This window comes from Betta splendens, chromosome 4 (genome assembly GCF_900634795.4).
Source record: "Betta splendens chromosome 4, fBetSpl5.4, whole genome shotgun sequence".
Lineage (NCBI taxonomy): Eukaryota > Metazoa > Chordata > Actinopteri > Anabantiformes > Osphronemidae > Betta > Betta splendens.
In genome coordinates, this window is record NC_040884.2 from 33,586,993 (window position 1) to 33,610,261 (window position 23,269).

The 23,269-nt window shown below is 42.4% G+C and overlaps 1 protein-coding gene across 1 annotated transcript in view; it reads left to right on the forward strand.

Moving 5' to 3' along the window:
* The window catches only part of LOC114853252 (uncharacterized), an 89,871-nt gene extending 74,437 nt beyond the window's left edge, over positions 1–15,434 (forward strand). Inside the window, exon 4 of the mRNA XM_055508044.1 lies at positions 15,120–15,434. Coding sequence (XP_055364019.1) covers positions 15,120–15,419 — 300 coding nt within the window. The 3' untranslated portion in view covers positions 15,420–15,434. The remainder of the gene's footprint in view (positions 1–15,119) is intronic.
* Positions 15,435–23,269: the final 7,835 nt, after the last annotated feature.

Sequence of the window (23,269 nt, forward strand, 5' to 3'; positions counted from 1 at the left end):
AACTCAAATATTTGCCCTCACTGTACAGATAACACAGCAGATAGATTCCTACATGCATTCTGGTCATGTTCACCTGTGCAGCAATTTTGGCAAAGAGTATGTGAACACCTGTCAACCCAGTTAAGCTGTCCAATCCCAGCGGCCCCTGCACTTTGTCTTCTAGGAGATCTAAGTGGGCTTGACCTAGAGACAAACTCATCACACACACTTCTTTCTGCCCTCTGTGTCGCAAAGAAAATCATCCTTATGAATTGGAAAACTAAAAAAAAAGTAAGCATTACTCAGTACCTGAACAGCTTGTTAGATTATACCACCTTAGACACATTGTCTGCTTCATCAAATCAATGACCAAAACTATACTCCTAATTGATTCCATTTCCAGGTAAGGATGCGTGGGGCTCGGGTACTGCGTCATGTCTGGCACAGTGGTGGGGGGGTGACTGGTGGTTGGGGGTGCCTGCCTACCTAAGGAACCAGGACAACGGGACTGGTGGACTCTGGGCTGGGTCCCCTGCGGCGGGGGTGTGGTGGCTGCTGAGACCGGCGGTCCTGTGCTGGAGTAGGGCCATTTTGAGGGTTGGCGTGTGCCTGTCTCCGGGGAGCGGAGGCGGGCCTCCCTGCCGTAGTATTGTGATAAGTATTACTGATACTTATCACTACCAATATTAATAATGTGTGAATATGGAAAATGTGGTGTTGTATGTCATGACTTTTATTAAGTAGTATGGGATATGTATAACAATGCACATATGTATGTATATGATATGTATATGTTTGTATGAGTATGTGCACACACCTTAACACTATTATTGGTATTAGTATTAATCTCCAAGGTAAACCACAGTACAACAGTTGTTTAGTTATGAATGTGTTAGCCTAAGGTACATCCCTGCTTCTTATTTATTTTGCTCCGATTGTTTACTTAACAGATCCGCTTGGTTTCAGCAGCTGTTTGCACCTCTTACCCCCCACACACACTCCCGCATACACACCCTAAAGCAGAAACTTAACCTGTCCACCAACACAGCAACATCACATATTTGGGATTAGCTAAATAAACCATCAAATAAACCATAAATAAAGAAGAGTATATATATATTATATATACTCCTCTTGTTAAAGCAAAGCTGTCCATCACAATATGGCATTGATATGCAGCTTGCTAAACTGCTGGACAGAACAAAAAAAAAGAGATACCCTGCAGGAATAATAAGGTGGCCAAAAGAAGAGATACAGACCACAGATGTTAAGAAACAGGGTTCCACCCCAAATCCAGCACCCTGAGACTGTACGCTAGCCGCAAGGAAAGAGGTCGAGGACTAGTGAGCGTGAGAGCCACTATCCAGGATGAAACATCCAAGATCCATAACTACATCAAGGATAAGGCTCTGGCAGATGACGTGCTGAGTGAATGTCTCAGACAGTGGAGAACAGAGGATGAGATGCTGGGAGAGGGACCATCATGGGAAGACAAGCCCTTGCACGGGATGTACCACCGGAACATAACTGAAGTGGCTGATCTCAACAAATCCTACCAATGGCTTGAAAGGGCTGGGCTCAAGGACAGCACAGAGGCACTCATCCTGGCTGCACAGGAACAAGCCCTGAGCACCAGAGCCATAGAGGCCCAAATCTACCGCACCAGACAAGACCCAAGGTGTAGACTGTGCAAAGAGGCCCCTGAGACGATCCAGCACATAACTTCACGGTGTAAGATGCTGGCAGGGAAAGCATACATGGAACGCCATAACCAAGTGGCTGGCATAGTATACAGGAACATCTGCGCGGAGTATGGACTGGAAACCCCAAGGTCAAAGTGGGAAACACCTGGGATTTCCAGATACAGACAGACAGAATGGTAATGGCGAACCAACCAGAGATTGTGGTTGGTGTCATGACCTTTGATTGTATTCCAACCTGGCTTTGTTGTTATCACACACTACAAGGAAACTGATGCAATCCTGCATTGTGATGGCCGCATGCGCTGTCACACAGCACGCTGTGAGATTGTGGTTGGTTCGCCATTTGGTGTAAAATTGCTGTTTCTTTTTACTTTACTGTTAAAAATTTACAAAGAACACGGCCTCACAAAAGCTAATAAGAATTTAAAAAAATATATCCCACCATGTCCCATTATTGAATTATTAAACATATGCCACCAGGCATTAATGATTTAAATACACGGTTTTATAATATTGCAAAATGTGATGAATATGTATTTTTTAAATATGTATTATTTGTTAATTTAATATTTAGTTAGTTAATTTCATGTACATGCATGTGAGAAACCGAGCAGACAATAATGATAATGCATGATAATGCAACTTATTTATGGAGGGAGGGGAAAAGAAACAGAATACCATTACACAATTGGGCACTAAAAAGAAGTTAACAAACTAAACTATGTAACACCACTGGACCAAATGCTTAGCAGAAAAAAAGATGACCCTGAACACACAAAAAGAGGAACATATATACTGGCTGATCAGGCCAGTAAAACACATAGGGCTAACTAAGTACAAATTCCTCCTAAACTCAACGAAAGACATCAAAACACAACAGAACAATCAGTACATCATTAACACTTAGTACACAAATCTAAACAATCATATGACAATGACAATTTAATAGAAAAAAGAACAAAACCAAAGGAACAAAAAACCTTACTCTCCCCGTAATGAACATGATTAGTGGTTTACTCCCCATGACCTACTTCCTGTATAAAATGGTGGACTTTCTTTGGGCACACCCTTTTACCAGGCCTGGAGATCATCATCACCAGCCTCAAATAGTAACTGAAAAATGTAATGAAACAAAAATAATTAAACAAGTGCAAAAGTACAAAAAAAACAATAGAACTAATGATCTGACAGAAATGAACATGTTTTTAAACAGCCCGGTCTGCTTTTGATTATTGGCATTTTTTCCGGAAAGTGCCTAAGTGTGCTGTGTGACAGCGCATGCGGCCATCACAATGCAGGATTGCATCAGTTTCCTTGTAGTGTGTGATAACAACAAAGCCAGGTTGGAATACAATCAAAGGTCATGACACTAAAATTGATGTTCTTACCTCACAGGTAACAATCTCAAAATCTGGAAAAATCAATGATTCCTTCCATTCTTGTTTGTCTTTAATTTTTCAGTCTGAGTTTGTTCCAGAAGAGTCCTCATGTCTAACAGTGCATCCTCAATTGCTTGGATCAGATGTCTTGGATTTAGTTTTGTGTGGGTTTCGAAGGCTTCAAAACAGGAGACTGTACAGTCAATGTGATTTTCCATAATGCCGTAAGCCACATCATATGTACCAGGTTCCTCAGGACCAATACATGGTAGACAACCCATTTTTGATGTTACCTTTAAGAACAAGAACAAGAACAAAACTCAGAAGACAGTGGTTAGCTGAATTATTAGCTGAAGTATTGACATTACCTTTTGGCCATAGTAGTAAAATAAACTGAAACCCAACTGCATAAGAGAGGCATATACCTCCCTGGGTCAGCTACTGTACCCACCCTTATTGAGACCACTGGAGAGGCTTGTGGAAGGTGGTCCAAATGGTTACACCATTATTCTACTGGGGGACTTCAATGTTCTGTTTTTTGACTTTGTGTTAGTCAGAGTAGTGGTTGTGTCTTCTGACCTTTGACTGTAATCAAACTTAGTAGGGAGCAGTTCAGTAATCACACCCTTGTGGTAAGTTGAAATTACTGGTAGGAGGAGGATGCTGGACAGACTAGGACAAATTCTCTTGGATCCCAGGTACACAAGCAGCAGGTAGATAATTAGGACTATCTAGTACCTCTACAAAGATCCTCTATGCAGAACATTTCAGAATGACCCAACTTGCCTTTCAGGCCAAAGTCAAAATCCAAACTCACCACGAGTGATAGTGTAGATGTCTGGTTTTAATACTTTAAAAGTCCCAGCACATGCAAAATCCACTTTTGGGGCATTCTGGTGCATTCATATGACTCTGTGGGCTCAGGTCTTCTACAGACTCTCAAACTCTACAGCTAGAATCATGAGGTCCATTCACTTGAATCTTGAAAGTGCGCTTCTGCAAAAAGTTGTCAAGATCAACTTAACGTGAGAGAGACTCCTAAAACAGGATTTTTTACCAAGGGATCTCAAAATACATAAGCGGGAAGTGTGGACGATCTACAGGGCTTTTTGACATGAAAACCTATAGATTTATTAAGATATTGAAGTTAAATATATTTTAGCATTAAAAGCAATAAAATTAGTGTCTTTTAATATATTTTAAAGCAGTTAGTTTTAGGTTTTAATTGATATAACATCTATTCACAACAAATGTTATCACATATATAATATATACTTATTTAACAATGAATAATATGTGGTTCTAGCAACACAAAAATGCTTTTTATATAGTATTAAATGACACATTAAAGTATTAAAACGTGTCATGTTTGGTTATCCTTCTGTATTTATTTGACTTTTGTATAGGAATAGAATATACTTTCTGTCTTGTCTAGTTAGCTAATTAAGTCTCTCAGTTAGCTAGCTAGTTCTGTCAATTTATGTTGTTAATCTATGTTTTAATTTATGTTGCCTGTACATAGCACCTTGGTCCTTAAGGAACGTTTCACTATGTACTTAATAGTATATAGTTGAGATGACAATAAAAAACGACTTGACTTGACTTCATCACCTGACTACATTTAATGTATTAGAACACCACTGCCTTTTTTGTCGGGTTCTCTGCTGTGGATCTCTGAATTATTTTATGATCTCTGATTCACTGCCTTCTTGTGGCCTTCCACAAAGAAGCTGCATCATCATCAACAAGACAATCAACCCACTCATAAGTAGGATTAAGATGACTTGACCTTTGTGTAGCTGCATGGGAGTGAAGCAAAAGATAATGCAATTATCTCCCTTAATCTAGCAACGGCGTCATCAGATAATCATCTGGTATATTAGAATGTATTACCAACTGCTGTAAGATTTGTTATGGTAAATTCGAAAGTTAGTTGATTTGTGCCAAGAACTAAGTGTTACCTTTCTGCTAGTGTAACTATGTAACTTAGAGTATAGGATACCTGGGGCGGCAATTGCACAGTTGATGGGGAGGTTATCTTCTAACGGAAAGTTTAGCAGAACCTTTGGAATTATGCTAAACCTCAAGTTGTTCCTGGTGCTCTTGTGCTTTGGACACCCTGAAGGGGTGTAAAATGCGCTATTTAAATCTGGACCATTTATTTTGGAATTTTCTGTTCTGGTTTGTGTAATTTTCAAATCATAAATTCATTGAACTCAAACTCTGACTGATCATACTTTTCATTCTAAAAAATATTAGACTTTAATGTCTCAGTAAGGTGTCTGTAAATTTTCATCCTATAAAACCCTTTAGATCCTCCACACTGCCCATGTCAATATGTTGCTCTCACTCCCCATCAGCAAACGCTGTGTTTTCTGGGCGTGTCGCAAGCGAAGCTGCTCGCCACATCTCTGTGCGGAAGCGCATACCTTTTTTGTTGTTTTTTTTTTTTTAAATTGGCTTCATGGATATGTGCCACCGCATGATTCGGATACTATAGGTGGCAGTAGTGCAACATTGAGAATGCAATCCACCGCAATCCTCCACAGAAGAAGACCCACTACAGGACTGCACGACATTAGTCAGCTGGTTCGTAGCGTAGTAGAACCATACGTCTACCATCCTGAATCTGACCCTGAAGCTGAAGAGGAGGCTGTTGAAGTCGCCACATTTCGGCTGATGCAAGATGTGTCTCATTGGTAATGTCGCATTTACTTCAATTTAATTGATTTATGTAATTTGCAAAGCGACTAGCGATTGCTAATGCGTATGCTAAATGGCCTGTGCAGCTTGAATATTTACAACACGACTTACCTGGAAAACTCTCGTTAATAGATAACACTACTTTAGCTTACATTATACAAATAAATAAGTTTGAGAGCATAGCTGAAATAATATAAATACATTTTACATTTACACATTTCACTGTTTTTGTCTTACTTGTGCTGCTGCTCTGACATAATTTTATTTAAAAAAATGTGCATTAATATTTAGAGCAATCACTGCATGACCTACCTGGGAACAAAAAGCATTGGTTCAAATTATATATTGACCTGACATATTTTTATTGCTTTTAATTATGTTATTTGTCATTCTTGATAAATCTGACAGTAATATGTCTCTGTATCTGAAGTTGTTACAGGTATCTAGTCTAAAGAGACTAGTGAGCTGTTGCTGAGGATTCCCGGGGTGAAGAATCAGAGTTGCCATCACTTCATGCTTGGGTTGTAGACGAAGGCAGAGTTTCCTAATGGATAAAACACTAAAACACTCATTGTATGATGGATGTAGACCACCTGTGGAATAACTCCTTTACTATTTGAGTAAAAATGTGTTTTTTGTGAGTGCAATACTCATTAAGAATTTTTTTTTAATTTATATATAATTTATATGCTTTTTATTTCTGGCCGCTTCAACTTTATAGCTTACCATATTAGAACGAGAAAAACATGTAATTTCAATACTATGATTTCCTGAATAAAAGTGTTTTCCCTTCAGAAACAACAAAAAAAAGAGTTCAGTGAAATACGTAATAGTTAAAGCCAACTTTATTGTCAACCAAAAAATGCACCACTACTCCAAAGCTAGAACAAACTGTTACCTTTACACTCCAATGTGCAATGTATAGGTTACTGAGTTAATTAAGAAGTCTGGGGGTTTGAGGACAGAAGCTTTTGCAGGGCCTTGCTGACGAAATGCATGAAAGTAGGGTAAACAGGGAGATGTCGTGATCCTTGTTCTCAACACTATTGGAAGACTGAGCGGAAGCAGTCCTCTACCAGATGGAAGCTGTGGCTGTCCTCACCATCACCTCATCAAAACAAAAGGTACTGCAATCAGAATTGTAGATTGGTGAAATGTTCATTATTATGTAGGTCAAAACCTTCTCTAATGTAAGAACACACAATACCAGACAAAAAATTAAACCAAACAAGAGGACAGGTCTGTCTGTGCTAAAACAACAGATAAACAGTTGTTACAATTCAAATATAAAATCTAAACAGTATCCATCCATCCATCCATTTTCATCCGTTTATGCGGGGCCGAGTCGCTGGGGCAGCAGTCTGAGCAGAGAGTTACAGACTTTCCTCTCCCCGGACACTTCCTCCAGCTCTTCTGGTGGGACCCCAAGACGTTCCCAGGCCAGCCGAGAGACGTAGTCTCTCCAGCGAGTCCTGGGTCTTCCTCGGGGCCTCCTACCGGTGGGACATGCCTGAAACACCTCCCCAGGGAGGCATCCGAAGCAGGTGCCCGAGCCACCTCAATTGGCTCCTCTCGATGTGGAGGAGCAGCGACTCTACTCCGAGCTCCTCCCGGGTGACAGAGCTCCTCACCTCTAAGAGAGCGCCCAGCCACGGGCCAGCACGCTGGAGGTCCTGGCCTGATGAAGCCAACAGGACAACATTATCTGCAAAAAGCAGAGATGCTATCCTGTGGTCCCCAAACCAGACCCCCTCCGGCCCCTGGCTGCGCCTAGAAATTCTGTCCATAAAAATATTGAACAGAACTGGTGACAAAGGGCAGCCCTGTCGAAGTCCAACATGCACTGGGAACAGGTCTAACTTATTGCTGGCAATGCAAACCAAGCTCCTGCTCCGGGTGTACAGAGACCGAACAGCCCTTAGCAAATGGCCCTGGACTCCATAGCACCCCCAGCACCTCCCAGAGCACCCCCCACAGGATGTCACGAGGGACGCGGTCGAATGCCTTCTCCAGATCCACAAAGCACATGTAGACTGGTTGGGCAAACTCCCACAAACCCTCAAGCACCCTGCTGAGGGTATAAAGCTGGTCCAGCGTTCCACGACCAGGCCGAAAACCACATTGTTCCTCCTGTATCCGAGGTTCGACTATCGGCCAAATTCACCTCTCCAGTACCCTGGCATAGACTTTCCCAGGGAGGCTGAGAAGTGTGATCCCCCTATAGTTGGAACACACTCTCCTGTCCCCCTTTTTGTGAAGAGGGACAACCACCCCGGTTGTCCAGTCCAGAGGAACTGTCCCCCTCGTCCACGCGATGTTGCAGAGGCGTGTCACCCAAGACAGCCCCACAACATCCAGAGACTTGAGGTACTCAGGACAGATCTCATCCACCCCCGCTGCTCTGCCACCGAGAAGCTTACTAACTACCTCAGTGACCTCAGCCTGGGTGATGGGCGAGTCCGCCTCTGAGTCCCCTGCCTCTGCCTCCTCAGCAGAAGGCATGTCGAAGGGGTTGAGGAGATCCTCAAAGTACTCCTTCCACCGTCCAATAACATCCCCAGTTGAGGTCAACAGCTCCCCACCTCCACTGAAAACAGAGTTGGTAAAAAACTGCTTCCCCCTCCTGAGGCGGCGAACAGTTTGCCAGAGTCTCTTTGAGGCCGAGCGATAGTCCTCCTCCATGGCCTCCCCGAACTCCTCCCAAGCCTGAGTTTTTGCCTCCGCAACAGCACGGGCTGCAGCACGCTTGGCCTGCCGGTACCCATCAGCTGCCTCAGGAGTCCCACAGGTCAACCATACCTGGTAGGACTCTTTCTTCAGCTTGACGGCGTCCCTTACCTCCGGCGTCCACCACCGGGTTCGGGAATTACCACCACGACAGGCACCGGAGACCCTGCATCCACAGCTCCGAACGGCCGCGTTGACGATGGAGACGGAGAACATGGTCCACTCGGACTCTATGTCTCCAACCTCCCTCGGAATCTGGTCGAAGCTCTCCCGGAGGTGTGAGTTAAAGGTCCGTCTGACAGAGGGTTCAGCCAGGCGTTCCCAACAGCCCCTAACAATACGTTTGGGCCTGCCAAGTCGTTCCAGCCTCCTTCCCTGCCAGCGGATCCTACTCACCACCAGGTGGTGATCAGTTGACAGCTCAGCCCCTCTCTTCACCCGAGTGTCCAAAACATATGGCCGAAGGTCAGGTGAAACGACTACAAAGTCTATCATCGACCTCCGGCCTAGGGTGTCCTGGTGCCATGTGCACCGATGGACACCCTTATGTTCGAACATGGTGTTTGTTATGGCCAAACTGTGCCTAGCACAGAAGTCCAATAACATAACACCATTCGGGTTCAGATCAGGGAGGCCGTTCCTTAAATTACGCCTCTCCAGGTATCACTGTCGTTACCTACGTGGGCATTGAAATCTCCCAGAAGAACGTTGGGGTCCCCAGTTGGAGCGCTTTCCAACACTCCCTCCAGAGACCCCAAGAAGGCCAGGTACTCCACACTACCATTTGGCCCGTAAGCACAAATGACGGTGAGTGACCTATCCCCCACCCGAAGGCGCAGGAAAGCGACCCTCTCGTCCACCGGGAAAAACTCCAACACATGGCGACTAAGCTGGGGAGCTATGAGCAAGCCCACACCAGCCCGCCGCCTCTCACCGCAGGCAACTCCAGAGTAGAAGAGGGTCCAGCCCCTCTCGAGGAGTTGGGTTCCAGAGCCCAGGCTGTCTGTGGAGGTGAGCCCGACTATTTCTAGCCGGTACCGCTCGACCTCATGCACAAGCTCACGCTCCTTTCCCCCCAGTGACGTGACATTCCATGTCCCAATAGCCAGATTGGTTATCCAGGGATTGGGGCGCCTAGGCTCCCGCCTTCAACTGCTGCCCAATCCACTCTGCACCGGCCCCCTACGGTTCCTCCTGCCGATGGTGGGTCCACTTGAGGACGGCCCCACTTCGCTCTTTCGTGGGAATAGGCCCGGCCACCAGGTGCTCGCATACGAGCCCCAACCCCGGGCCTGGCTCCAGGGTGGGGCCCCGGCTGCGCCATACCGGGCGACGTCTCTGGCCTTGGTTGTTTGCCTTTCATAGGGGGGTTGTGAACCGCTCTTAGTCTGGCCCATCGCACAGGACCTGTTTGCCTTGGGAGACCCTACCAGGGGCATTTAGCCCCCGACAACACAGCTCCCGGGGTCATTCGGGGACACAAACTCCTCCACCACGGTAAGGCGGCGGTTCAAGGAGGAGCTAACAGTATATACCAATTAAAATCTTCTATTGCCTATCTTACTGTTAGTACATACAAACTTACATACCTTCACTCCTAAGCTGGGCAGCAGATGTCTGTGTAGAGTCTGCAGTGATTTCTCTGTTTGACAGCCTCCTTGCATGTGGGCAACTGGGATGTGCCCCCCTACAGTATAGAAAAGACAATGTTACATTTACTGTAAATTGTATTGGTCCTACAAATATAATGGCTATGGTACAAGCTATAGGTTACTGACCAGATAAGCAGCAGTTATTGTAGAGATGTGACTAATTAGCAACTAAGCTTGCAACACAACACGGTAATCATTCCAACTAATCATGTTAGAATTTGATAGAACAATGACATAACCCCAAATCACAAGTTGATTTAGGCTGTGACACAGGACGGGGTAATAACAAACATAACCGCGTTCATCTGCAGTTTCTTATTGTAGCGATCGACCAGCTGGCCTAAAGGCATGTTAACGGCTAACGCAACACACAAACAGGAGCGGCAGCACGTAAACAGGAGAAAAGCTCGATCCCCGCTTCCTGCCTGTCGTCGATCGAAGGCCCATCACACACAGGTGCCAACTCAGAGTAGCACATTTGAAAGGGACAAAGGCTCGGTTGACTCACTGTAGCCGTTCTGTAGCCAATGCTAGCGATTAGCTTGTCTTACATGTGGGTTACTGCATTTTAAACAGACCCAACTAACATATTTAGATATTACAAGTATCAAGCACAAACTTACTACAGCGAGCTAGATCCACCGCTTCCTGCCTGTCGCCGCTGGAAGGGCGATAACAATCAGCTGTTCCCCGCAGGTGTATGCGATTACAGAAAAAGGACAGACGCTAGACCCACCGCTCCCTGCGTGTAGCCGCTCGATGCCGATAGCCATTAGCTTGTCTCACATGTGGGTTACTACATATTAAACAGACCAACAAACATAGTAAGTATCAAGCACGTACTTACTACAGCGAGCTAGACCCACCGCTCCCTGCCCGTAGCCGCTCAATGCCGATAATCATTAGCTTTTCTCCACACAGGTGTGTGGCTGCAGGAGCCCACATGAGCACATATGAAGGGGACAAAGGCTCGGTCGACTGGCTGTAGCCCTTAGCATAGCTAGCTAGTAACTTGCCTCACACATAGGTTACTACATTTTAAACAGACAAACTAACATTTTAAAATTATAAATATCAAGCATGTACTTACTTCAGTGAGTGAATGATGGACTGTAGGAATAGATCCTTTTTTTCCAACAGGAGCTTTGAAACAAATCCAGCATTGTACGCACCCTCGTTTGAAATACACAAACGTATAAATGCTGAGGCAGTGTTTCTGGCACCGGTCTGTTAAAAATAAAAGTGACCCACAAAGTCCTCACTTGTTGATCCCTTGGTAAAGTGAAGAGACTTTGGTGTTGGTTAGAACACCCAAGAACCGAACTATTTCTATGGGAGGACTTGAGCGCTGCCGTGCTCGTCTGTTCACGGTGAGTGAGAGGGGGGAAATGGCGGAAGTCCAGTTTTGGTTCGGGATCATTGTGGGGGTGGTGGTTCTGGATTTGCAAGGAGAACTTCCTAGACACGGTCTCAGAGTAGTAGATGTCTCTCTCCATTGGATGAGAAAATTTACGTTTTCAAAATGTGAAAAAAGCAGGAAATGCATTTCTACCGTGCTCGGTGTGTGTATATGTGACCCATAGAGTCATAGGAACGCTCCAAAATGTCTAAAATAGTGGATTTTGCATGATATGAGCCCTTTAAAACTCACTCCCTGTTTTTGAAGCAGAGGCGATCATAGGACCTGTCTGAGAGATGGATCATATTTGAACCTAATTGCTGTGTCTATCTGAACGTTTCGTGGTTGGTTAATCCAGAGATTATAGACAGAGTCCAGAGATTAGAGGAAAAAAAAGAAGAAATGTATGAAACATCAGAAAGTACATTCTGCTCTTAGCCTTCTTGTACACTGCTGAGGAGTTCTTTTTCCAGTCCAGTTGATTTTCCAAGTAAATCCCCAGGTATTTGACCTCCACCTCTTCCTTTTTAATAATGAGAGGGGTGACAGGACTTTCAGATTTCCTAAAGTTGTGTCTGGTGGTCCCCGACCACCTAAACTATACAAGTCACACACAAATCAAAGAGGAGTGACTTACCAGAATTTAATAAACATCCAGGCTGTTACTTTAAATGAGTCGACTCCAAAGAGTCACATCAACGATCATGTTCCAAGAAGTACAGGTAGAGGTGGAGGAGTAGCAGCAATTTATAAATCAGATTTATTAAATACTCCTAAACCTAAACATAGTTATAACTCATTTGAGAGCCTCACTCTGAGCCTTTCTCACCCAGACTCTAAAACTCAGAAGCCAGTTGTGTTTTGTATTGTTTACCGTCCTCCTGTTCCATATTTGGAGTTCTTAACTGAATTCTCTGAATTCTTATCTGACTTAGTTCTTAGCACAGATAAAGTCATTGTAGTGGGAGACTTTAACATTAATGTAAATGTTGACAGTAACTGTCTCAGCACTGCTTTTAACTCCTTAATAGACACTATTGGTTTTACAAAGCATGTGAATGAACCCACTCATCGTTTTAACCATACCCTCGATCGTGTCCTGACATATGGGGTTAAAATTGATTTAATAATTTAATTTAATAGTTCTTCCCAAAACCCTCTGTCATCTGACCTTACAATAGCTGGAAATAAATGTTGCTATAGCAGATGTTTATCTGACAACGCTGTTGCCAGATTCAAGCAGATGATTCCATCATCTTTTGCCTCAATGTCTATGCTAGCTATGGAGTACTACAGGGTTTTGTGCTTGGTCCAATTTGTTTAGCCTATACATGTCTCCTCTAGGTAAGATAATTAGAAAGCATTCTATTAATTTTCATTGTTACGCAGATGATACTCAGCTATATATGTCCTTGGAACCAAATGAAACAGATCAACTAGTCAAAAATTAGGGTTGTTTAAAAGACATCAAATCCTGGATGTCCCAGAACTTCCTTCAACTAAATTCAGATGAAACTGAAATTCTTATTGTTGGGCCTAAAAATCTGAGAGACACACTATTGAGTCAGATAGCCACCCTGGATGGCATAACATTAGCTTCAGATTCTACTGTGAGGAACCTTGGTCTCATCTTTGACCAGGATCTCTCTTTTACATCATACATTAAACAAATCTCCAGAACCGCCTACTTCCATCTTAGAAATATACCTAAAATCAGAAGGTATGGAGAGAGGATGCAGAGAAACTGATTTATGCATTTGTTACCTCTAGGCTGGACTACTGTAACTCCTTACTCATAGGATGTCCTAACAGCTCCTTAAAAAGCCTACAGCTTATTCAAAGTGCTGCAGCCAGAGTTCTGACAGGACTTAGAAAGAGAGATCACATTTCTCCTACATTAGCTTCTCTGTACTGGCTGCCTGTAAAATGTAGAATAGAATTTAAAATTTTCTTACTCACCTACAAAGTACTCAATGATAAAGGTCCTTCTTTGACCATTTGCGACCATTGTGACCAGTTGTGACCATTGCCTGCCTGACTATGTTCTTATTAAATACTCGTTTATTCCAAGCCACGCTGTGCATTTGGGTCCTTCCACCATTGTGCCATTGTGACAATAAGAAGAGCGTTTAAAAAAAGTGAAGTGAAATTTTTTTGACGTCGCCACAGCCTACGTACATTAGGTGCAGTAATCGAGCTGCCCGGATGTGAAGTTTGCTTTAGCGACTGAACATTACACGCCGTGTTTACGGCGCAGAGCAAGTTCCAAATCCACTTTGTTGCCTTTGTAATAAAAGTTTGTTATTCTGCACATATTGTGGTAAATGTCATTACGGTAAAGTATAATGTTGCAGCTTCCGTTTAAAGGACAAATTGACTATGTCTTACTGGTTTAACAAAGTGGTTTATGCTGCAGAGCAGGAGTTATTTTCTGTTTCCATTCAGTAAAAAACGTTAACATTTATCGTGCATAATAAGCACATAACAGCACACTAACCATAACCCTAACCCTAAAACAAACAAGCTGCTGCATCAATGCGTTGTTGATCTTCTGAGTCCTGACGTACTGACGCGCCATAGAGAAAGATTTAATACAATGTATTTATTTATATGAAATAAAATCCTCTTACAGTTTTATGTGAACGTCCATAAGAACGACGTTTAAAAGCAGTGAAGTGAAAGGTTTTATGTCAGGAGTATAAGAAAAAGACCATTGCTTTTAGAAGCCAAATGTTTTTTAATTAGTAGTACAAACAAGACACATCATATGAATATTGCATTTTTAAATGATAGCGGACATCACTGTCTGCTATGTCCTCTTTGCCTTTCAACAACTATTGGAAGGACTTTCTCTAGACCGGTTACCTCTAAACTGGACTACTGTAACTCCTTACTCATAGGATGTCATAACAGCTCCTTAAAAAGCCTACAGCTTACTCAAAATGCTGCAGCCAGAGTTCTGACAGGACTTAGAAAGAGAGATGACATTTCTCCTACATTAGCTTCTCTGCACTGTCTGCCTGTAAAATGTAGGATAGAATTTAAAATTCTCCTACTCACCTACAAAGTACTCAATGATAAAGCTCCTTCTTATCTTAAAGACCTCATAGTTCCTTATGCTCCCAGCAGAACACTTTGTTCTCAGAGTGCTGGGCCACTTGTGATTTCCAGAGTCTTTAAATGTAGAATGGGAGGCAGAGCTTTTAGCTACCAAGCTCCTCTCCTGTGGAAGAAGCTCACTGTTCAGGTTTAAGAAGCTGACACACTCTCCACCTTCAAGATAAGGCTTAAAACCTTTATTTTTGATAAAGCTTATAGTTAGAGTTTGCTTAAGCACTGGCAGTGATTGTTAGTCACAGGAACTATCTCTTAGTTAAGTTGCTATAGACATATACTGCTGGGGGGCAGCAGTATATGTAGTATAAGTATAATTTATACACTGAGCTCCTCTGTTTCCTTTTATCTCCTATGTCCAATAACTTCCCATCATTGTTCCAAATTTGACTTACCTTGTTTCTCTCTCTTCTTCCCTGCTCTCTCTCTCTCTCTCTCTCCCCCACTCTGTTGTCACCTACAGGTATCATCGGATTCAGAGCTATGTGTCTGTGGGCAGCTGCGGATCCAACCATCCTGCCTGTGTCCAGTTCCTGATCCAACCATCCTGCCTGTGCTCGGTTTTTGCTTGTTGTTGTTGCTGTGCTTTTGTCTCTCTTTATCCCCCTACCCCAACCATTCAAGGCAGATGGCCGCCCACATCCAGCCTGGTTCTGCTGGAGGTTTCTTACTCGTTAGAGAGGGAGAGGGAACTCTCCACTGTTGCTGTCAAATTGTAATTAAAGGCTTGCTGTATGTGGATTCTGTTGGGTTAGTTGTGTAAGGCCTTACCTTGTAAAGTGTCTTGAGATTACCTTGTTGTGATTTGGTACTATATAAGTAAAATTAAATTAAATTGAAAATTGAATTGAAAATTGACAATTCAATATACTATTTGGTCATGTAATTTGACAATGCATTTTGCAAATGGCAACAATTTATTAAAGTGTTGATTCAATACCAAGTTTCATTAAATAAAAGTTTGAATAAAGACTTAATCAATTGCATTTCATTTCTCGTGGTTTAGGGGTGTCTTTATTCAAAAGCGACAGCAGACAACCATAAAGCATTGCATGATCTGTGAACATACTCAAAGAGTGTCAAAATCAAAAAACCTCCTGCAAACTTCATTGGCCATGGTTAAACAGTCCCAACCAATTATGTCCATTACTGCAACTTCTGCAATTAGACAGAATGGCAAAGCCAGCGTTGTAGCTGTCAAGCGCCACTGAGACTTTTCTGACAAACAGAATAGAAATAGCATTATTCCTCCACCATCAGACAGGCCTGTGTGCTGCTGAGTCACTAGTGTTGTGTCTTTCTGCCAGAAGTTTACTTCCGTACGCGTTAGCGCGCACCACCTTGTAGAGATATACAGCTGCTAATGTCAGTATTAATCTGCCATAACTTTCAAATACTATGCACTACAAGTTTCCAGTGGTTGTTGTTATGCTACCTCTACAGTCATGTACTGTAATCACTTTAAGGCAGTCGTCGATCATAACTATCTTTAAACCTCATGTCTTGAAACAGAAATAAGCAGATCTGCAAAGCAGTTTAGCAGTAGCAGTGAAGTGAAACTGATGCAGAAAAGAAACTGATGCAAAAAAAAACCTTCAACAAACAGATACAGTCATAGCATTTAAAAGTGTCAGCCTTCAAGGTGATCCATTTTCACTGCGGTATCACCTTGTTTTCAACACGTTGGAGCGTGTGTTACGTCTTTTTGGCCTGTAGGTGGCGATCAGCCCCCACACTGGCCCCTATAACGCTGTACTATGACCATGTTATAGTATAGACCATGTAGAGATAATTCAGAATGTCTGGGTGGTGTAGTGGTAAGTGTATTGGTCTGGCAATGACAGGTCAAAAACAGTTGTAATTACTGAACAATCAGCGTTGTTATCTCGTTTTTATATTTTGGCCAACAAGATAATAAAAAATGATAAGGGAATAGGGCTGGCTGCCTGTATTATTTACAATTACATTATGTACAATTATAGTATTTAGTTATAGTATAGTTAGTATCACTAACCCCTCCTATAAAAGGAAGACCAGCAAGGACCGAGATGTCGCCCGGTATGGCGCAGCCGGGACCCCACCCTTCAGAGGGGCTGGACCCTCTCAAGGAGTTGGGTTCCAAAGCCACCAGCCTGCACCAGCCCTTGGCTTGCTCTGCCATATGTTTTGGACACTCAGATGAAGAGAGGTGCTGAGCTATCAACTGATAACCACCTGGTGGTGAGTAGGATCTGCTGGCAGGGAAAGAGGCTGGAATGACTTGGCAGTCCAAAACATATTGTGAGGGTCTGTTGGGTACGTCTTGCTGAACCCTCTGTCAGACAGACCTTTAAAGTACACCTCCAGGAGAGCTTCGACCAGAAGCACTACGCTAGACAGTGCCCCCGTAGACCTAGCCACCCTGACAAAATCCTTAGAACTCCCAAAGAGTTTAACAGACCACCCCCACGAAATCCACACATGAGCTGACTAGATTTAAATAATTCACTGGTAAAACCAGCAGGTGATGATGCAGAGACACTGGACCTCACACAGTCGGTAGACTCCTTTCTATTTACATCAGCTGACCAGCTCCCCACTAGAGATTTCCTTCTTAACGGTACACGACTTACTTTTTTGTGCGATTCAGGAGCTGACAAAACTGTGCTGAGAGGTCAGATTCCCGGACTCCACAGTTCTTCCCGATTCAGCTAATGGACTGGTGACCAAACATTCTTTTTCAAAGCCAGTTATGTTCACTGACCCTAAGACTGGGTGTGCCGAAGTGGTGCTGTGTCCAAAGTGTCCTGTAAACTTGCTAGGTCGTGATTTGATGACACGATTTAGAATCTCTATTGTCCCCACTCCCAAAGGTATGGTTGCTATAGGCAAGGGCAAAGAAATACTGAACCTACCGTTACATAGCATTGAAGAACCACAGTCAGTTGTTAGTTTACGTGGATTACATTTTAATTGCTTCTGATACTAAGCAAAACAACAAGATTGCTGCACTTGCATTGTTTCGTCATTTAGCAAAGACGGGAAACAAAGCTTCGCTTTCAAAGTTGCAGTGGGTCAAACAGAATGTGTCCTTTTTAGGACATGAACTGTCACCTTGCGGTCGCAGTTTGACGGTCGACAGAAAAAGGAGCAACTCTGCAACGTCCTTTGCCTCTCAAGCACAAAACTGCCTTCGGACCTGCCAGACATCCTCCAGGCCAAAGTGCAATTTCATCGTTCCCACCGAGTGCATGAGTGAAAAAAAGCTCTCCACTCAAAAAAATATTTTCCTCTAGGGCTTCTATAGTAAATAAATATAAAAATATACATAGTATAATATACATTTAAGCTTTTTCTTTTTTTTTTCTTTTCCAAAAGAAAATTTAATGAAATCAAAAATACAGTAGTCTTCATAAGGGGTGGGCAATTTCTGCTTTTGAGCTTCAATTTCTGCCTTCAGGTAATCATAAGTAAGTTAATGCAGAGACAGTTATAAAACAAGCAGGGCAGTGACCCCTGTCCTCATTAGTAACATACCCTATTTCAGTGTATCCGTTCAGACCCTTACCTGACTTGTAGAAAGCTTGAAATCCATTGCTTTTACAAAGGAGACATCCGTGAAGATACCTAATGAGGGTATGTTTTCCTCAAAAGCCTGCAACATGAGACCAGTGAGATGCACTCCAATAGCATGCCCATTAATGGCCTGTTAAAATGAAGATATGATTTGTTTGCAATAATAACAAGCATGAAAACATGAAAGTTACTTTATATTAATATTTTTTGACTAACCTATTGGAGAGTGTTTTTATTTACATGCATCTTTATATTTGTAAAGAAGTTTTAAAAACATTGGTTCCTGTTTAAAACATGTAATTAAGCAGTAGTTTTATGTGCTTTTTCAAATTAATCAGTCTTCTGTGATAAAAGAACACTTATCATCAACCATTAACAACATGCCATCTTTACACTAAAAACAATCCTGCCATGGATAAAACTTGCTTAAGCTCACCATCTTGGTTAGCCTTCTGTGCTCCATTACAGCTTTGTCCAATAAATCTACTTTTTCTAAATTCTGTATTGAAACAAAAGAAAAAAGGTAATAATATTACCAATATATTTACTTGAAGTATCCTAGTGTTTTCTGGTGTAATATAAAGAATTCTAAATCATTATCTCTGTAACAGTATTATCTTTGTCATAACAAATTAACAAGAATTTGAGCAAAGTAATGAGAAGAATAAAATCTACTCTGTAGTACCTAATGAACAGAGTGTGAGAGTGATAATCACATGACAATACATGAGAGTTGCGCAAATTTGTTAGAACCTTCTTATTGAGCAAACCTTTCTTTGGGGGTCATCAAAGGCTTTTATAAAAGCAGCCGAGGCCCCCGAGTTTGAATGGATTGGAGCTACACGTCCCAATCTGAACATTCGCAGGGAGACAGGTTCCATCACTGCACAGCATTGCTTAAAAATTCTACCAAAAAAATATTATAAAAACTGTTTAAAATAGCAACCAAAGCCTATAAAAAGTCTTTAAACGTTTATTTTAGTAAGAAAATGTAATCTATCATCACTAAAGTCTTTGCATAGACATTCTAATAAACATTGATTTGTTACATCTCACCTGTAGTAGGCCAGCTGTAGCGCCATCTGTACAAAAGCATCAGGACTCATCTTATATGCTTTTATGAGATTTTTTCCGAAATGAGGAAATACCATAACCCTCAGACTGAGTTTTTGCACCATTCTGTAATGATAAAAATAAAAACTGAAAAATACCCTGAAATTAGAGACTTTGTTAAGTAATTTGATGTGTAATTTGTTAAAGACTAATGACATGGATGGAAGTTAAACTATTAAAATGCATATATTAAACATTTTGTTTAGCATTTGATTTGAAGCTATGTACAACTGACACCATTTATTCTAATCAGAATTACAGATTTTAGTGCTGAGCACTCTCTTTTTATTTAGTATTTATGGAACTCCAAAGTGAACATGACACTTCCATCCACATCCTTCCACATCCATTTTCCAGGCCGCTTATTCCCTAATGCGGGGTCACGGGGGTGCTGGAGCCTAACTCAGCTGGCTATGGGCGAGAAGCAGGGTACACCCTGGATGGGTCGCCAGCCCATTGCAGACAGACAACCATTCACACACACACTCACACCTACGAGCAATGGAGAGAGTCCAATCAACCTAATGCCAGGCTCGGCCGCCTCCACGAACTGAACCCAGAACCTTCTTCTGTGAGGCGACAGTGCTACCCACCGCACCATTGTGCCGCCTAACAACTAACTTTAACATGACACCTATTTTTAATAAATAAAATAAATAACACACAATAAATAACATTTACTTAAGCTTAATATTATGAAGTGTGTTTCATTCAGCTGTAAAATCTTATTATGAAATTCTATTTCATAATGATCATTTTTATTATTATATGATAAATAAATAAAGTGTTTGTTTCAAAATGTTGTTTTTCCAGAGTATTTTATTGTACAATGCCACAGTATTGATTTAAGTCTGGTGGCGCAATAGTCACTCCTACCTACTAGATGGTAGTAAACACCTTGCCATAACACTGGGCGCGAATATCATTACAGGTGGATGTATAGTTTGTGGACGGTATGGCTGCAGGAGGGAAGTCAGTTTCCGACTTGCTCAGAAAATCAATTAAATTGTGACATTACGCCTCAGCCTGGAAGAGTGTTGCAACAGTGTATTTTTGATTAAACTGGCTCTGGTCCAAGTTCACACCACAACTAAATTATATAATAATTGTAAAATTGTGTAATTGTGTAATTAAGTAAAAGCACTTACAAGTCAATATTGTGTTTAGCCTCCTCAATGTCCTTTCTTATGTCAGGTGTAATATTGAAATGTAGTTTCTTCGGCATGGCCAAATACTTTGTAGAAGACTGCATATTTCTTTTATTTTTCCTGTTTTAAAAACAAACAACAAACAAATAATATATATGTGAGAAATATCTCACATAAAAATGCATACATAGAATAGACATAACAGTAAATGTGTCACTTTCCTAATTATAACACTTAATGTTTCAACATCGACAGGTACATAAGCTCCATAATCTTTGGTGTACTTACATTTTTGCCACAGCGTGATCACACATATCCATGAGGACTATACCATCAGCAGTGGCATGTGAACTGTTTATACCCCATGTCCCATCTCGTCCAATAATTATCTGACAGAATGATACAGAAAGAGCATTTTATCCCAACTCTTCAAAGGTCTGTTTTGGTACTTAAAATTTTGATTTAACATTTCAATACACAACACAAACAGAGCCAGACCAAGTGCATATGTTAAACAGAAAAATAAACAAATTTATCCAGGTAAAGCTAGTAACACTCCCAGAAATACCAGAAAACAGAATGGTTTTTCATCATTGAAGTACTTCTCTGTTTACTTGGGAATTACTCATGTTTTTGTAATAATGTAATAGAACATCTATTATTTAACGTAACTTAAATTTGTGTAAGGAAAAACGCAATTATCTATTATAAAGTAAGGTTTTATTAACTTAATTGAAACGGTTTTATTTACAGTACAGTGACACCTCAATAGGTATTGTACAGTGAGTGAAGCCGTCTGCATGATTCCATGATTACATTTGTCACGACTCTGCAGGAGTGAGCAGGAGAGATGGACCCAAATTCACAGCTTGAGAAACCGACGATGCAGGAGACAGCGCCTCCCCTGCGTCCAGGGCGAGGCCACCAGTCAGGCAGACGAGACGAGAGCCGGCGGGAAGCTGGAACCAGAGACAAGGACAGACTTGGAGCCAGAACCAAAGACGAGGCCTGACGTGGAGCCAGAGCCAGGACCAGAGACGAGAACAGATGGTGCGCTGGAGCCAGAACCAGAGACAAGGACAGACGAGGCGCTGGAGCCAGAACCAGAGATGAGGGCAGACGTGGAGCTGGGGCAGACATGGTTGGGGCCGGACCACCAAAAGCCGAGACAAATGTGGCCGGTGCCAGACCAGCAGGAACCGAGGCTAAGGTGGCTGGGCCCGGGCCACCAGTAGTTGAGGTAAACGTGGTACAAGGAAAACAAAAACACAGAGTACCCTGGATCCGAGGTTTGAGCAGTCATCTCCGGACCCCTGGAGACAAATGTTGGACCACCAGGGGTGAGGCCAAACGTGCTGCTGCGGGACCACCGGCACCTCCAGGGACGACACCTACAGTCGTAGCACTTCAATGTGTCAGCTTTTACGGCAATCTGTTTGCATTTTCAGCGCGGTATCACCGGGTTTTTAGCGCGTTGGAGCTGTGTTACGTCTATTTGGCCTATAGGTGGCGATCAGCCCCCACACTGGCCTTTATGAGGCTCTCTTATACTTATGTTATATAGGCCCATGTAGAGCTATGTCACAACGCCTCCGTGGTGTAATGGTTTGTTTATTGTTAACAGCCTTGACGTGTCAATTTTTTACCCCGGGTTCGAATCCCGGTGGAAGCAGGAGTTGTAATTACTGAACATTTTTACAAAAATGTGGCTACAGCCACGTTCCTACAAAGTTAACCAGCTGTTTATTTCGTTATTCCCTCTTTCATGTCCGTCTGGTGAATGAAAATGGGCGGGGCCATCCACGTCCCAGAGCAGGGACACTGGGGGAAGGGGAAACACGCATCAACATGCAGGACAAAGATCTGCGTTTCTCTGCTGCTACAGCCTCGGCTGCGTTGGGTTGTTAGTGTCCCTTTCACTGTACCACATGAAATGTGTTCCTACGAAGTTGATCAGCCGCTTTCAGAATCAGAATCGTTTTTATTCCCCAGGTCTGAACAGGGCAAACATTATTTTTATTTGTTTAAAAAAAATCCCATACAGTTTGCACTGTAACATCACCAAAAATTACGAAAAAACGACAGTACAGTTTTAATAAATGTGCATTAAAAATATAAACAGAAAACGCTTGAAAGCGTTTCCTTTTTATATTCCGTTTCTTTCGTTATTTTCCCTTTCACCTGTACCACATAAAGACATTGCAGAGCTAGAGCCTTGTTCCCAAGAGGTTCACCAGCCGCTTTCAGCGTGACACACGCATGGACGTTGTTCTGCCCGATTTCATGTAGACACAAAACTTATCAAAGTAAAAGAGAGCTCAGTGCAGCATTTGCAATTACAACAGGCTGAAAGAGGAGGCTGTAGCAGAGGAACACAGGTCGTTGTCCTGTATGTTGATGCGCCCAGCCCCCACAGTCAGCGCTTACCTTTGCTAGGGGACTGATAGCCCCGCCCACTTTTATTTATCAGACAGATATGAAAGTGGGAATAACGAAATAAACGGAATGTAAAGTAAAATGCTTTCATGAGTTTTGTCTACATCAAAGCGGGCAAATCACATGTGAACGTTTTAATTTTTTTGTAAATAAAAATAATGTTTGCCCTGTTCAAACCTGGGGAATAAAAATGATTCTGATTCTGAACGCGGCTGATCAACTTTGCAGGAACACATTTCATAAGGTACAGGTGAAAGGGAGACTAACAACCCAACGCAGCGAGGCTGTAGCAGACAGAGAAACAATTTATTTATTTTTATTATATAATATCCTCCACAACTTAGCAGTGGTAGTCTGCCAG